This window comes from Misgurnus anguillicaudatus, chromosome 3 (genome assembly GCF_027580225.2).
Source record: "Misgurnus anguillicaudatus chromosome 3, ASM2758022v2, whole genome shotgun sequence".
NCBI lineage: Eukaryota > Metazoa > Chordata > Actinopteri > Cypriniformes > Cobitidae > Misgurnus > Misgurnus anguillicaudatus.
The window spans coordinates 34,200,944-34,216,064 of NC_073339.2; the positions used below are offsets into that span (position 1 = coordinate 34,200,944).

Here is a 15,121-nt window from a genome sequence, read left to right on the forward strand (position 1 = left end):
ATGTTAAAGCATCCAGAATTATGGCCATGTTAGTAACGTTTGTAAGAAACCATTGGTAGAAAATTGAGCAAGTTATGGTCATTTAAAAGTACCTGCACCATTAAAACTCAATGCTACGAGTGAGCCTGTGGTAAGATGGCTGCCAGGTGATGACATTAGAGACTCCGCTGTAACACATCTAGCCTTTATACATATCTATGGACAGGACAGTCACCTCGGTGGTTGCCTAGCAAAATAAAAAAAAACGCAGAGCACTGATCTTTTCTGAAGTCAATTAAATAAAGTTTGTGAAGTCCGGATTGCGTTTTTAACCATTTTGTAGCATCCATTGCTTTGGAGCAGGCTGCCTACAATATGATAGCCACCACTGGCAGCCCTGCAGGGTTTAGAACGGAGCATATATCCAAAATTTAATAGTCTGCATCTCTGAAGGCCAACACAGAAATTGAGAGCAATAGAGAGTTGAATGGAAGTGAAAGAATTGAATAGAGAAAGTAGGTTAGAGACACTGAGCAATGGATATTGAAGGGATGAAGAAGTTTCATTGCAAAGTCAGCACTTACCTGTCCCTCTCTTCGTCTTCTCTTGCTCTCTATCTTTCTGGCTGTTTCTTGCTCTCTCTCACACATATATGTAGGTTTTTTTACTATATTAGTGATAACATCTCATAAGCTTTTATTGTTGTTACCAAGCTAATAGCTTTTTCTATGGCCCAACCCTAAGATTTAACTGTAAAGTAAAACTTGGCAATTCATTCATACATGTTTGTCTCATCAGTTTAATGACATTTAATGACATGTCTGGAGGTCAGACCCTTTAAATTCATCTAGTCTCTTTTGTATGTGCATGTGTGTTTCCCTCATGGCTGTAGAAGATGGAAAACCTGAATTGTATGTTTATTTACACTGTGAGGCTACAACACTATTTATGATCCTTAAACGCTAAACCTTCTAGAGACTCATAAAGGAAACGTGCGTGACTTGACTCAAGCACAGTCGGACCAGGGACAAGGATATTTATTTGTTTATGTTTCAGAGAGAGGTATTTTAAGAATTCAATATTGCATGACATGCTTTATGATTTCGTGAGACCTCCCAGGTCTGGAAAGGTTTAAAGCGTATTTATTTTATTTTTAGGACCTTGCTCTTTATCTCCTCTTTGATGGAAAGCAAATAAGGCAGAGATCTCCTGATCTCCAGGGTCTCTGTGTGTGTTCAGCTCTCTTCCAAAGTGTACAGTTTATCAGTACCATAAAACAAAATCAATGAAATCTTAATGCGTCTCATCAGGCGCAAATCTGTCCATGAGGAAACATATCTCTGGGAAAAAACACGCTCGTACTGTTAAAGCTCCCATAACACATGCTGTTTCTGCTTATCTCATGTTAATCTTGAGTACCTATAGAGTAGTATAACATCCTTCATTTCTCCGAAGAGTCTTTAGTTTTATCAGATTTATAAGAGACAGATCAGCTTTGGCGAAAAAACTCAATCCTCTTGGGGAATCCCGCGGTAGTAGGACGTTTATATGCACTTACGTCCAACATAACAGAGAAGTCTTCCTTACCGCCTGCAAGTCATGACCCAGTTGGGATTTTCAACGAAATCCAGCGTTAAACAAACACACATGCATAACTCACTTGCTTACTTGGAGGTGTTGGAGTGCTTTTTCAGGGGAAGTGCCCATAAAATAAATATGATACGTAACGACTATTCATGGTACATAAGATGTAAGCATGTTCGTAAAAAAACTTTCCGAAACTTCTACGAACCCTGGCGAAGTGCATTCAGCACACGTCCAACATGCTTTTCTTTAAAAATGTTGGCTCAAATTGATAGGATAGCACCTTGCAGTTGATGGAGATTTGTGGGATGCACATTCAGGGCACGAAGCTCCCGTTCCACCACATCCCAAAGATGCTCTTTGGGGTTGAGATCTGGTGACCGTGGGGGCCATTTTACTACAGTGAACTCATTGTCATGTTCAAGAAACCAATTTAAAAAGATTCGAGCTTTGTTACATGGTGCATTATCCTGCTGGAAGTAGCCATCAGAGGATGTGGTACATGGTGGTCATAAAGGGATGGACATGGTCAGAAACAATGCTCAGGTAGGCCGTGGCATTAAAACAATGCCTAATTGGCACTAAGGGGCCTAAAGTGTGCCAAGAAAACATCCCCCACACCATAACACTACCACCAGCTTGCACAGTGGAAACAAGGCATGATGGATCCATGTTCTCATTCTGTTTACGCCAAATTCTTACTCTACCATCTGAATGTCTCAACAGAAATCGAGACTCATCAGACCAGACAACATTTTTCCAGTCTTCAACTGTCCAATTATGGTGAGCTCGTGCAAATTGTAGCCTCTTTTTCCTATTTGTAGTGGAGAATGAGTGGTATCCGGTGGGGTCTTCTGCTGTTGTAGCCCATCCGCCTCAAGGTTGTGTGTGTTGTGGCTTCACAAATGCTTTGCTGCATACCTCGGTTGTAACGAGTGATTATTCCAGTCAAAGTTGCACTTCTATCAGCTTGAATCAGTCGACCCATTCTCCTCTGACCTCTAGCATCAACAAGGCATTTTCGCCCACAGAACTGCTGCATACTGGATGTTTTTCCCTTTTCACACAAAGTTTAAGTTGAAAACATTGTAATTTTTTTATTATTTAAAGAAAATGGTGTTAATACCACATGCGGAGCGAAGGTTGAGTCAAATACTTGGTGTTTCAAGTTGGTCATCATTAGTACGAATTCTGTAAATCAGTACTGTTCAATTTTACAGAAGATCATTATGCAAACTGTCTGCATATGAATATCTTCTTTTTTTAGTTTGACATGTTTTTGTGAAGAAAAAAAACATATTTAGCCTACCTGCTTCGGTGAAATCCTGTTCTTCATTAATAGATAGATTAATAGATATTAATTGATACCAGCTGAGAATGAGGTGATGTTGTGTAGGAGGGATGGTGCAAAATTTTTTATATTTTTGGAACACACAACCATGCTCCTCCCTCAAACTTAGTGAAATAAACTTCATGTTATTAGCTCTGATACCTTAAATATCGAGAATATCCACACATATGGCACATATCCAAAAAACATACTACATAAGCAGAAACCCATAACATGACTATGGTACCGTGTTGAAGGAATCATGGAATTCCTTATTTTTTATAATAAAATATGGTATTGTATGTTTAAACTGGCATGAAGACACTTAGTTTTTCCTAAAGGCCCGGGGCTTGAGTTATAAGACATATCCTGAACATTTATATTCTCTCTTCACTGCATGAGGATATTGTTCTGGAGGTGGTCTGCTAGACAGATGTGTCCAGTTTCTTACCCTTGGGCCTGTACACGTTTATTTCAGCCGAGATTTATTTAAATCTATTGCTCCACCCATTCCATTCATCTATACTGACATCTAAACCCGACTGACTCGCCCCTGTATCACCTCTGTCTGCATCTAATCCCTGCACTGTGAGAGAGAGAGACAGAGAGACAGATGTTAGAGCCAGTGAAAGCTAGGATAAGCGGAGCTCGAAAATGTCATTGGTTATGTGCGTTGCTGGTGATATTTTGGCTGATGAGTTTGGAGTGAATTGATTGTGCATCTATGTGTGTGTGTGGCTGGATCTGTCCAATAATTGTAACCAATAGCAGGAGTGGAAATAGGAATGCACTAGAGCAGGAAAAATGCTGTTTGCAGATGGACACAGTTTGAATAGTAATGTTTGTTTATATTTATATGTGTGGGGCTTTTTGAAATGCAGAAAATCATGGCAGATGATTGTCATTATGTATGCATGTATCTATGGTGCTGTATGACAATAAAGGTCCACGATTCGGAGAAAATACTTGTCAGGTGTGTGTGTATAGTTTTATTCTCTTTAGGAGTGCGACACATTTCCTTCCACTGGCACTGCAGACATTCATCAAAGCAATCGGAGATGTAACCTCTCAGCTTTCTTCAGCTTCAGGTTTCAGGGATGTGATTACATTGAATACCAGAGTGGAAGTGGGTGTGTTTTTCCATATGCATGTTCAAAATAATAGTTCACCCAAGTGAAAAGTGAAAAGTTTACCCTAGCCATCCTAGGCGTAGAGAGAATTGAGACCATATTCCCCTTCTTTTTTCAATGTTATGTTGCAGCCTGATACTACAATAGTTTAAATTACACACAGTACCCCATAATGACAAAGTAAAAAACTTGAGAATTTTTGAAAATGTCTGTAAATTTATTAAAAAGAGAAAACGAAATATCACATTTAGCCTATTCAGACCCTTTGCAACAACACTTGAAATTTAGCTTAGATCCCTGCATATGTCTTGATCGTTGCCGAGGGCTATGTCCAAAAGCTTGCCTCACGAGGTTATGACTTCGGAGACATTTTGTGCATGAAGGCAGCTCCAATAAACATTCGGGTAGCATAACAGAATTCAGCTTGAAATTTAAACAGAGAGTGCCTTTGAGATAACTAATCGAATATTTATAAACTACAATACTAATTTCTTGCTACAAATGCAATCAAATGTTGTACAGATACAGATATATCTTTATTTACCCTAAAACTATGCTTCAGCCGCTTTCTTGACACACACCATGCTGCCTTCCAAAATCGAATTCATGAAGGTGTCTCAGGAGACCGGAAGTGAAGCAAACATTGGATTCGGACATGCCTTTTGGGATTGGCGATGTAGAGAAGACCGACATTATCATAATTCCTCCCGCTTCGGACTCAGCCTGTAAGTTAACTCCTGTTAGCATTAGCATTGCACTGTAACCGAATCTTTTAAACATGGTAAGGAGCGTCACATTTCTGGCTGACGTCAGAGGTTTTCAGACCAATGACAATTTACAGATTAGCTGGCCAATCAGAGACACAGAGCTTTTCAAATCGATGAGTTTTGTACAAAATCCGTGCATTTCAGGAAGAGAGAGGCAAAATTCGGAGCTACAAAAATGTACGGTATGTGGAAAAAATGTGTTTTTCATAATTTGTATTATACAAATTAATGTAGTTTTTTTTAGCAATGAAATAGGTGCCATTTAAAGGGACAATAAGTAGGGTTTTAAAGGTGCAGTGTGTAATTTTTACACACTATATCTCTTGACAGAAATGCAAAATAATATACAAAACTATAATATCAGGGGTGTGTAAAGACCTTTTTATAATGAACCGGTATGTTTTTATTACTTTAGAATGAGATTTTTTTTCCCTTACGTGGAAGTCGCCATTTTGTGCCGCCATGTTTCTACAGAAACCCTTAACGGACAAAATATTTTACTAAGTTCTTCGACGAGGAAATGTTTTTCCGGTGACGGCTACCGTAGCTTCTCTATGCATTTCAAAAGTGAGCGGTGAGTAGTGGCTTGAGCCATTGGTTGCAATTCACAACCTCACCACTAGATGCCACTAAAATGTACACACTGCACCTTTAAGTGTTTTATTAATCAAAATCAATGTCTTTCTTCATAAAAATGTCCTCGTTGGTGTCAAATGACCTCTGCCAGTGATCTGACTTTTCTTTGTAAGCTTGGGTACTTACATTGAACGGGTAAGTCCAAGGAGGCTTCATGTCGTTCCGCCATACTGATAAACTATAATAGCAGAGAGGGACAAAAAGCACTAGCCTACCAACGCGTTTCTACAACGCGTTTTCGTTCAGAACACTTGAACTAGCTGAAACGGACAAGGAGATCAGTGATTACATAACGGCTACCGTAGTTGCAACATGCATTTGGAAAAGCGAGGCACTAGAGAGCACTATTTATTCGAATGCAAAATAGAATTTCACCACTAGATGGGGTAAATCCTGCTTATTGTCCCTTTAAGAGTTAAATGACTGTAGGATGTCACAATTATCACAGGTACAACACTACTGGTAACCACCAGCACAATGTGAGAACTCAAGACTATAGCAATTTGTTCAATAGGAAAGAAATAGAGGTGAGAAATTACTTACATGACCAATGAAACCTTTCCTAGGGTTAGTTTGGCTGCAGGCTGTTTACAAATTCAGTGTGTGTAGTTTCTAGGAAGCGTGGTAATACACATGTGGCAAATTCACTTAACACTTTAGCGTTAAAAACTGCATCTCCATATCCAGATTTAATCCATAAATCTGCTGAAATAACATTACCCCATTAGTGTTAAAATTGAGCCATTTTCATTTAATTCAATTTGGAGCATTCCACCACTAACTCTTTGCCTGGAGAAAGCAGATGATAGACTCAATTATTAACGAAAAGAGATGTTTGTGTACATTTTCTGTTCAAATAATTGTGATTGGGCATAGCTGTGTGTCAAGGTCACTTTCAGCATTTCACAGAGATGATTTTCCATCCATTTCTTCACCAGTTTGTCTCTTTTTTCCTGATAATCAAGGACAAATAAAGCCCTAGGGACCCCCTTGGAGTATTTGTTTGGTTCTGCAAGTACCTCACCTTTGGAAGTGGGCATGTTTTCTCATACTACAGTAACGCGTATTCATACACCACCACCTACTTTAAAAAATGTGATCTTTTTGAAAATCAGGATTCATGCTTTTATTAAGCTGACCTCTGACAGTCAATTCAGCGTATTTGTATATTACCATAACACATCATGTGCCGACTTGTGTGGTATATTTACTGGGCAGTTTTGACGTACATACAGCAAGATGAAAAATGAAATAAGGGGTTCAGATAAAAAGCTGAGAGAGCAGGAGAGAGGATTGGATTAACCTTGAGAAAATAAGTAGGGCCCATAAAGAATAAATTGCTTAATCATCCTTCCGATCATTTCATGATGTTACGTGCACTGACACTACCCATAAAGCTTTATGACAACAGGGTGTCTGTGTGGCTGTGAGCATGTGTATTTATGACAGCACGTGAAGAGGTTAGCACTTATGTCAGGCTTGTTTTCTGCAGTCCTATATCAGTATGAAATAAGGTATTGACCATCACAGGGTCACCGCTGGATACTGCAGCACTCGTCCTGAGCTCCTGAGTATGACTACTGCCCAGAGACCTGTGTTTTTTTTCACTGCGGTATCCATTAGCTCTCAGGCCAGCCAACAAGGCATGGAGCAGTTGCTATAAATATGTTTTTTAAAGGGGAAATATCATGAAAATCTGACTTTTTTCATGTTTCAGTGCTATAATTGGGTCCCCAGTGCTTCGATCAACCTTGAAAATATGAAAAAGATCAACTCAGTTACTTAGTTTTGGTAAACCATTCTCTGCAAGCATGTGAAAAAATAGGTTATTGAAAAGGACACACCCAAAAACGGCACATTTTTGCTCACACCTACAAAGTGGCAATTTTAACATGCTATAATTAATTATCTATATGGTATTATGAGCTAACTTCACATATGTACTCTCAGGGTTCCCAAGGGTCCTTGAAATCCTTGAAAGTTTGTGAATCTGGGGGGGAAATTCAAGGCCCTGGGAAGTTTTTGAAAATGTACATACATAGATGCAGGTCATTGAAAGTGAATCTATTTTATTCAAGAAGTTTTCTGGAAAAAAATCCATATTATTCCCTGTGTAGTGTAAGATAATATCACAAAAATTCTAGCCTTTTTAAGCACACGTGCAAAAATGTTTGCTTTAAATGTTTATATCTTCTGTATGCAAATGTTGATTCATACCAAAATGCTTTTTGCATATCGTATTTTCCGGACTACAAATCACACTTTTTTTCATAGTTTGGTTGGTCCTGCGACTTATAGTAAGGTGCGACTTATATGTCAAAATTCATTCATACTGACTAACATGAACCAAAGGAAAACATCTACAGCAGGGGTCTCCAACCTTTTTCATTGGAGAGCTACTTTCTAAAACAATAAAGTGGTCGAGAGCTACTTGTGTCACGTAATACCTAAATTAGTGAGTTAATAGACGCTTGTCTATTAACTTACTGTGATTTGAACTCTTTCCCCGCCAGCATTTTTTTAAAAAGTTGCCAGCCAGTGCCAGCAATATATTTATTTTTCACAAAATGTTAATACCTTTCAGAAAATGCTTTTCTTTAAACATAAACATACAATACATCAAATGAAAGAACAGATCCTTTTAAACAATAACAACAAAAAAACTTTCATGTTGTCTTTATTTATACATTTTTATTACCTTTTAGATATGGGTAGGATTCTTCCAAAAATACCACATTTTAAATAAAAAATTCAATTATTAAAGATCAGATTTAGAAAGAGGATCCAAACATAGAGCATTTACTGCTTTTGGATTCATAATAGGGATGTGCATGTATGTCACGTATGGCTCTCTGGTATCTCTTGACATTTGATGTTTGAATATGAAATGATAACCCATTGAACTTGTGACGAAGACTTTATTTTCGTTTTATCAAAAATGAATCCGAAAATCAGTGCATCCTTTTTAACCATAGTGCCTCGACTCGAGGTGTGTTCAGCGTTGCACGGATCGTCTGGTTGCCACGGCGCGGGCTTCACAGCGCGTTGCACGGATCGTCCGGTTGCCGCGGCGCGGGCTTCACAGCGTTGCGCGGATCGTCCGGTTGCCGCGGCGCGGGCTTCACAGCGCGTTGCGCGGATTGTCCGGTTGCCGCGGCGCGGGCTTCACAGCGTTGTGCAGATCGGCCGTTGCCGCGGCGCAGGCTTCACAGCGTTGCGCGGATTGGCCGGTTGCCGCGCGGGGACTCATCTGTTTGTTTTTTAATCATACGTGTTAAATTACTGATGTCATATGATACGCCGGTCTACATAGCTTAACGCGACTTCAAACACGCACCCAGTCTTTACTACCACAGCCGCTTGTAACACTAACCAGACATCCAAATGCGCCATAACCACAGAAAATAAATAAATAAATAAACCCACGAGCGAGCTACCTGCAATTAAGACACGAGCTACCAGTAGCTCGCGAGCGACGTGTTGGAGACCCCTGGTCTACAGCCATGAGAGGGCGCTATATGTTGCTCCTGTAGCCTACCCCTAAAAAAAACTGTTAACTGAAACATTAACTTAAAGACAACGGAGAAAGACTTAACAAACAAAATGTCCCCCAAAAGAATAATAATTTTCTAAATAAATGCGACTTATAGTCCAGTGCGACTTATATATGTTTTTTTCCTCTTCATTATGCATTTTTTGACTGATGCGACTTATACTCCGGAGCGACTTATAGTCCGGAAAATACGGTAGTTGTGTTTGACAAATAAAAACGTCTCTGGTTACGTATGTAACTGTTGTTCCATGAGAAGGGAATGAGACGCTGCGTCTCCCTTGCCATACTTCCTGCGTCCCTGTAACGCTGTCTTTGGCAATGTTTCAGATAGCGATATACTTCCTGGCTCCCGCATCACCCTGGCTTTGTCGTTAAGCCTTACCATTGGTTGAATTTGATATACACAATTAGATGCACTTACCCCTGGAGGCGTCCCCAAAGTGTCACTGCAGTGACGCAGCGCGAGTTCCCTCGAAAGGGAACTGTGACAATATATCTTTAAAGGTAACACAGTGTAACCTTGCTCTAACTTGAAATGTGTCTTTACATTTAGTCCTTGAATTTGAAAGTATTGGACTTAGAAAGTCCTTGAAAGGTCCTTAAATTTGAAGTTAACTAAGGTGTGGGAACCCTGACACCAAAGATTTATTTGACATCTTAAAAAAGTCTTGTGAATTTTCTCCTTTAAAGGAATAATTTCTCTAAAGATGTCATTTACCCCACCTCCAAATTTCTACTTTTGGTCCATGTGAAAGTTTGTGCGTTTTTAGGAATCTATTTCCTAACCTGCAGATCCAGAGGTGAAACTGCTTATTTCAGGCAAAAGCTATATTTAGGAAGAATTATGCGCAAGATGCTATAAAATCTGCCTTCGTTGCAGCATGTGGTTCGTATTTGGTTTCCCCCATGAGAATGATTCTGCATGAAACCTGTGTTTATCTGAAACGCTGAAAGAATACTGTTCCCCATTCCACTGTTTTATTGATTGTTGGTGGCACTTTGGACACGTGGATCTGGATGTGTTTACTTTATGTAGCCTTAAAGCCAAAATCAGTGAATAAAGTTACAAAAGTAGTCCAAAATGCTCGCATCGCTGTTGTGGTTTACATGAACTGGGCCAAAATGCCAGGCCGATCCTGCTGTGGATACTTTTTTCTCTGCGCCGCCAATCCATGGATTTGCCATTGGCGTCATACTTATCCCATAACAGAATATAAATTAAAAGCAGGTTTATTCCCTGGGGAAAACTTGAACTCCCTTCTATAAGCTTTTCAGCTTTTCAGTAGAGGACTACAAACTTGATATGTTTCATAGCTTTGTCTCTCCGTGCAAAATCGACATCTACTTTTACACTGTTTACATTGTTGTTGTTGTTGTTAGTCTATTTGTAGCTTTTTAATTCATCTGGTTAACACTTCAGCTCAGTTTATTTCTTTCTTATTTTGCTTTTATTCACCTTCCATTATTATCTTTTTTACACTGCTTGTCTATTTCCCATGGAAGTGTACTGTCGTGGTATTGAACAAATGTGTGTATAAGGGATATTGAGCTTTCCTGTATGATATTGATTCTGCAGAGTGGTTGTCTGGTGTGTGTTTCTATTGACTAAGTGGGTTTTAAGTAGAAAGGTCAAAAGATCGTCAACTGCTAATTTTAGAGGTTTGTGGGCATGCTTAAAACACCAGCGTAGGGGGTTTGGCATGGAATCCTTTTTGGTGGTTCTCTGTGGTTAAAATGTCGATTAATTTAAGACTTAAGAGTGGGTGTTCATACTGTAGGTGATGCTGCAATATATTTTAGGTGGTGTTTGTTTGGGGGTGGCTTTGTCATTTAGCACAGTCTAAAAGAGCATACCAGACTTACATTTCACTACCGGTTGTATATGCGTATAACTGTGTACGTGACAAATAACAATCTTAAATCTTTGTCACTGGATTGTTCACCCAAAAATGAAACTTCTACATCTTTTTCTCATCCTCATGTTGTCCTAATCTGTATGAATCTGATGAACATAAAAAACATGTGATGGGAGGTTTGGCAGCCGATCTGTAGTTAATATTGTATACATTATATAGTACACATTTTACTAATCTACTTTAGGTTAATCTACTTGTTGTTTATTTTGCTGTTATCAGTAATAAACTACTCTAAAAAGACTCTGTTGTTATTGATTCTTTGCGGGAGTTTACCGGAAGTTTGTTCCACGAAAGCAGTTTGTTTATGTTGTTACTGCTGAAACCGTCTATAAGGACAAATCAATTTGAACCATTAAAATCCTACTGAAATAAGACACCAAACACACTACATAAAGGGATTTGGTGATAATTTGTAATAAAAATCTTAAGAATTGAATTGTTTTTCAGCAGGCAACATTATTGATTTACCATAACAATTTGTGAAGTCCATGTAGAAGGACCTCATGTAATGTAGTAATATGCTTTGGGAGTGTTATTTTCTATATTTAACATCTGAATATCCTAAATATACAATTGTTTATTCATGCACGTGATCACTTTACTGACAATGAACACAGGTTTTACTGCATAGCTTATGAGAGAGAGAGAGAGAGAGAGAGAGAGAGAGAGAGAGATGTGTGTGTGTTTTCCTGTCCCCCTCACTCGTCTCCGTGGTCTTCGCCAGCAGCGCTCGCGTGTTCCGTAACCAAGACAATCACGGATCACGAGGCTCAACGTTCCGTCCCCGCGTCTCCCGTTACCGGAGTCACGGGTATGTCGAATCCCAGGAAGGACTTTGACGTGAAACAGATCTTGCGTATCCGATGGCGATGGTTCGGTCACCCCACATCTCCTCCTGGTAATCAGCCTACGGGAGATCACTTCAGCAACAGCCGCGGAACGGGGGGTTCCTCATCCGGTGGCGACCAGCCCTCCCTCGGTGGCTGCGGTAGCGCCGGTGCCAGCCCAAGTAACGTCAACTCTTCCTCTAACATCAACAACAACCGAAAGTTTGGAGATGCGGTTCCCAGCAACGGGCTCTCGACAGCGGCAGTAGGCGCCTCCGCGTGCCCTCGGTCCATGAGCCAGCAGGAGTGCCGGAGCCCTCCGCCGCCGCCGTGGGTCTTCCCGGCTCATTCCCGCTCCAGCGAGAACCTGGAGCCGCTTCAGCAGCAGCAGCCGCCGTCCACGCGTGGGTCAGAAACTCCGGGTCCGGGAGATGAAGAAAACAACAATCACAACGTGGAGTCTGACACCAGCTCCTGCAGGTATGAGAAAGCGTTACTGGTGTAGTGCTAGTCCAGCACAGCAGGAAGCTTGTACCTTACTGGGACCACTTCACAACAGATGTATAGCCAGCTGCTCTCTCTCTATTAGGATAAATGTGACATTTATTTCTGTGCACATATATTGAAATAATTGATTGGACTTGAGTGTTTTTATTTTCAAATAGACTACGTTCTTTACTTTTGGACATTCGTAATACTTTGTTGTTCATATTTTATCCACCAATGTAAATGTATCGACTTGCATATTTTTCTGTTACTTCAGTATACATTATGTTTTAGCATGTTTTTAATTTAAGTCAAATTCAACGATTTGCGTTGTTGAAAGCAGCTTTACAATTTTACAAAACAAAATAACAGAAAAATGAAAAAAAAAACGCAGTTTAATAATCGTACCCAAACCAGCGGGGCGTGGCGTTACCAATGCATTGCTATGCGTGACAGGACGATTAAATTTACGCGCTTTTTTACGTCCTTCATAATGACACGTGAAGCCGTTATCTGTCTCGCGTGTGATGTATGAGCCCACTTTGGTGAAATGGGGTTATTATGATACAACGCGTTTGTTTTAGTAGCCTATACTGTATACATTTACATTTGAATGTATTTGGCAAACGCTTTAATCCAAATCAGTGTACAGTCTATTCAATACATTTAAGTATGTATGCGCTACCTAGTTTAGTATAATAAAGAGCTTTAAATTTAAATAGACTATGAGAGATTGAAAAATTGCAACACAGAATAGACAAAACAGTCCTCTGGATACATGTCATAGTATAAATTTGTATATAGCCAGTTTGCTAAAGTCTGGCAAATCATTATTTAGTAAAAAAAAACTTGCATTCCAGCCTTTTCATTTCCTAGTCCTTGAAATCTCTTTTTCATTGTCTCCACTTAAACGCGATCATATGATACATTTTTACTGACATGTGATTGCATTTTGGGCCATTAACGTGCATTACATTGATGATGGAATAGTAACTTCTTTGAATGTTATAAAAAACGCTTAGTGCTTCAGGCCATATATGTGCACTCCCTATATTAACTTCATTAAAATGCTGAAAACAGCTGCAAAAATCAAGATATACAATGCGTAAACCACTATAAGCTCTGCCTCTAAAATTTTTGTTTCCACATAAAGCTTTACATGGGCTGATTTTCCATCCCAGTACTTCAAGGTGATTTACACACTCGCCCACCCTTGCAAAATTAGACTCTGAGTCAGTACACAGTCCCCGCTTACAGATACATAATTTGCATACGTAAAATGCACAATCCAGCTAAATTTAGGTACATAAACCAAATATACAGTGTCAAGTGTACCCAAAGTTGTTATTTTTGCTGATATAACATCAAACAGACCAGAGATTGCATTAGCGGTGCAACGGATGTTGGTTCAATTTCCAGGGAATGCACTTAGTGATCAAATTTATATCTTCAATGTACTTTAAGTTGCTTTGGATAAAAGTTTCTGCCAGATGCATAAATGCAAATGTTTTACAGCTATCTCAACACACTTGTTTGATGCATTTTATGTTAAAAAGTCACTGTTTCCTCTCAAAGCCTGGATAGCAAGTGCAAACTTCGATGGGGAGGTGGATGGGCTTTGGATATTGACTTGGAGTTAAATACATTGACAAAAGAAGTAACTGCACGTTTGTGTTCATGAGTGAGAAGGATGTGGGCCTGTCAGTGTGGTGTAGCTCTAAAAAGCACTTAGTCACTTGTCACCTTGGATACGGTTGATTCAACCTAAGACTTTTGCTCACCCTATTCTGCTTCAGGACGAAATAACCACAAAAACAAATACCCAAAAGACTTTTACCGCAGTGAGAAAATGACACCAACTGCGGTATATTTGAATGTGTCTTCTAAATGTGCATTAGTGAGAAGTATATTCACAAACCACCTTAAGACTTGCACCTTTGTCTTAAAATAGTTTTTTAAGACAAGCATTAACAGGAAGTGAGTATGTAAGCATTCATGTATGAGTCCATAAGCATTCAGACCATATGGCTGTCTTATGACTTACAACAAGGGAAAACAGAGAGTAATGGTGGAGAAAAAGGAGAAGGAGAAGATTAACTGTCTGGATGAATGAAAACTCCAATTATGATTTGTAGATAATGAGGCAAAGCATCTGATATCTTTTGAGCATATTAACCAGGACTCTCTCTCTCTCTCTCTCTCGGCAACAAATCATAAAGTTGCATATTTTGCCAATAATTATATATATATAGAAGAAAAAATGCTACTCAGTTTGTATACACTGTGAAAGAAAATGTTTAAAAAACTGTCCCTAACTGACACTGGGTTGGTACCCTTTAAAAAGTTCATATTAGTACCTCAGAGGTACATACAGTATTGGTACCAAATGTATACATATCTGTACCTAAATGGTACAATAAATGTAAGGACCTTTGTAAGGATTCTGCCCCAGACAAGACCATTTTTTGACAGTGTAACAGCACCGTGCTGTTTAGTTCTAATAATACAAGTATATAATGTAGATATTACAAATGTTAACTGGATGATAATATAGCATTGTACAGTAAAACGCTAAAGCCTAAAGTAAAGTTTAGTATTTACGCGTGACTCAAATAAGTATGTGTGCACTGTACATGCACCGCCTAATTTTGGTAACCACTATGCACGCTTTGTACATATAGGTCGCGTATATGTTCAGGAGTATGTAGTATTTAGGCCAGCGGAAGTATTGCAATGGGCTGAATCAAATGAACTATGCTTTGCAAGGCTGTGTGTTCGACTGCATATATGCTTGCAAATGCGTAAAACAAAGTATATGTGTAGAGCGTCTGAGGGTCTTTCAGATGAAAACTTAATTTCGATTACTGATGAAGAACTGGATAACCTGGAAACACTGAATGTTTTTTGTCAAGA

The 15,121-nt window shown here is 39.3% G+C and overlaps 1 protein-coding gene across 6 annotated transcripts in view; it reads left to right on the plus strand.

The window, feature by feature from the left end:
- Nucleotides 1-15,121, plus strand: part of klhl5 (kelch-like family member 5) — an 82,411-nt gene that overhangs the window by 23,742 nt on the left and 43,548 nt on the right. The window contains exon 1 of one of the 6 annotated variants that reach the window (XM_055205635.2): nucleotides 11,628-12,202. The exons of the other annotated variants lie outside the window; for them this stretch is intronic. Coding sequence (XP_055061610.1) covers nucleotides 11,709-12,202 — 494 coding nt within the window. The 5' untranslated portion in view covers nucleotides 11,628-11,708. Of the gene's footprint in view, nucleotides 1-11,627; nucleotides 12,203-15,121 lie in introns of those variants that run through there. 6 annotated transcript variants of the gene reach the window in all.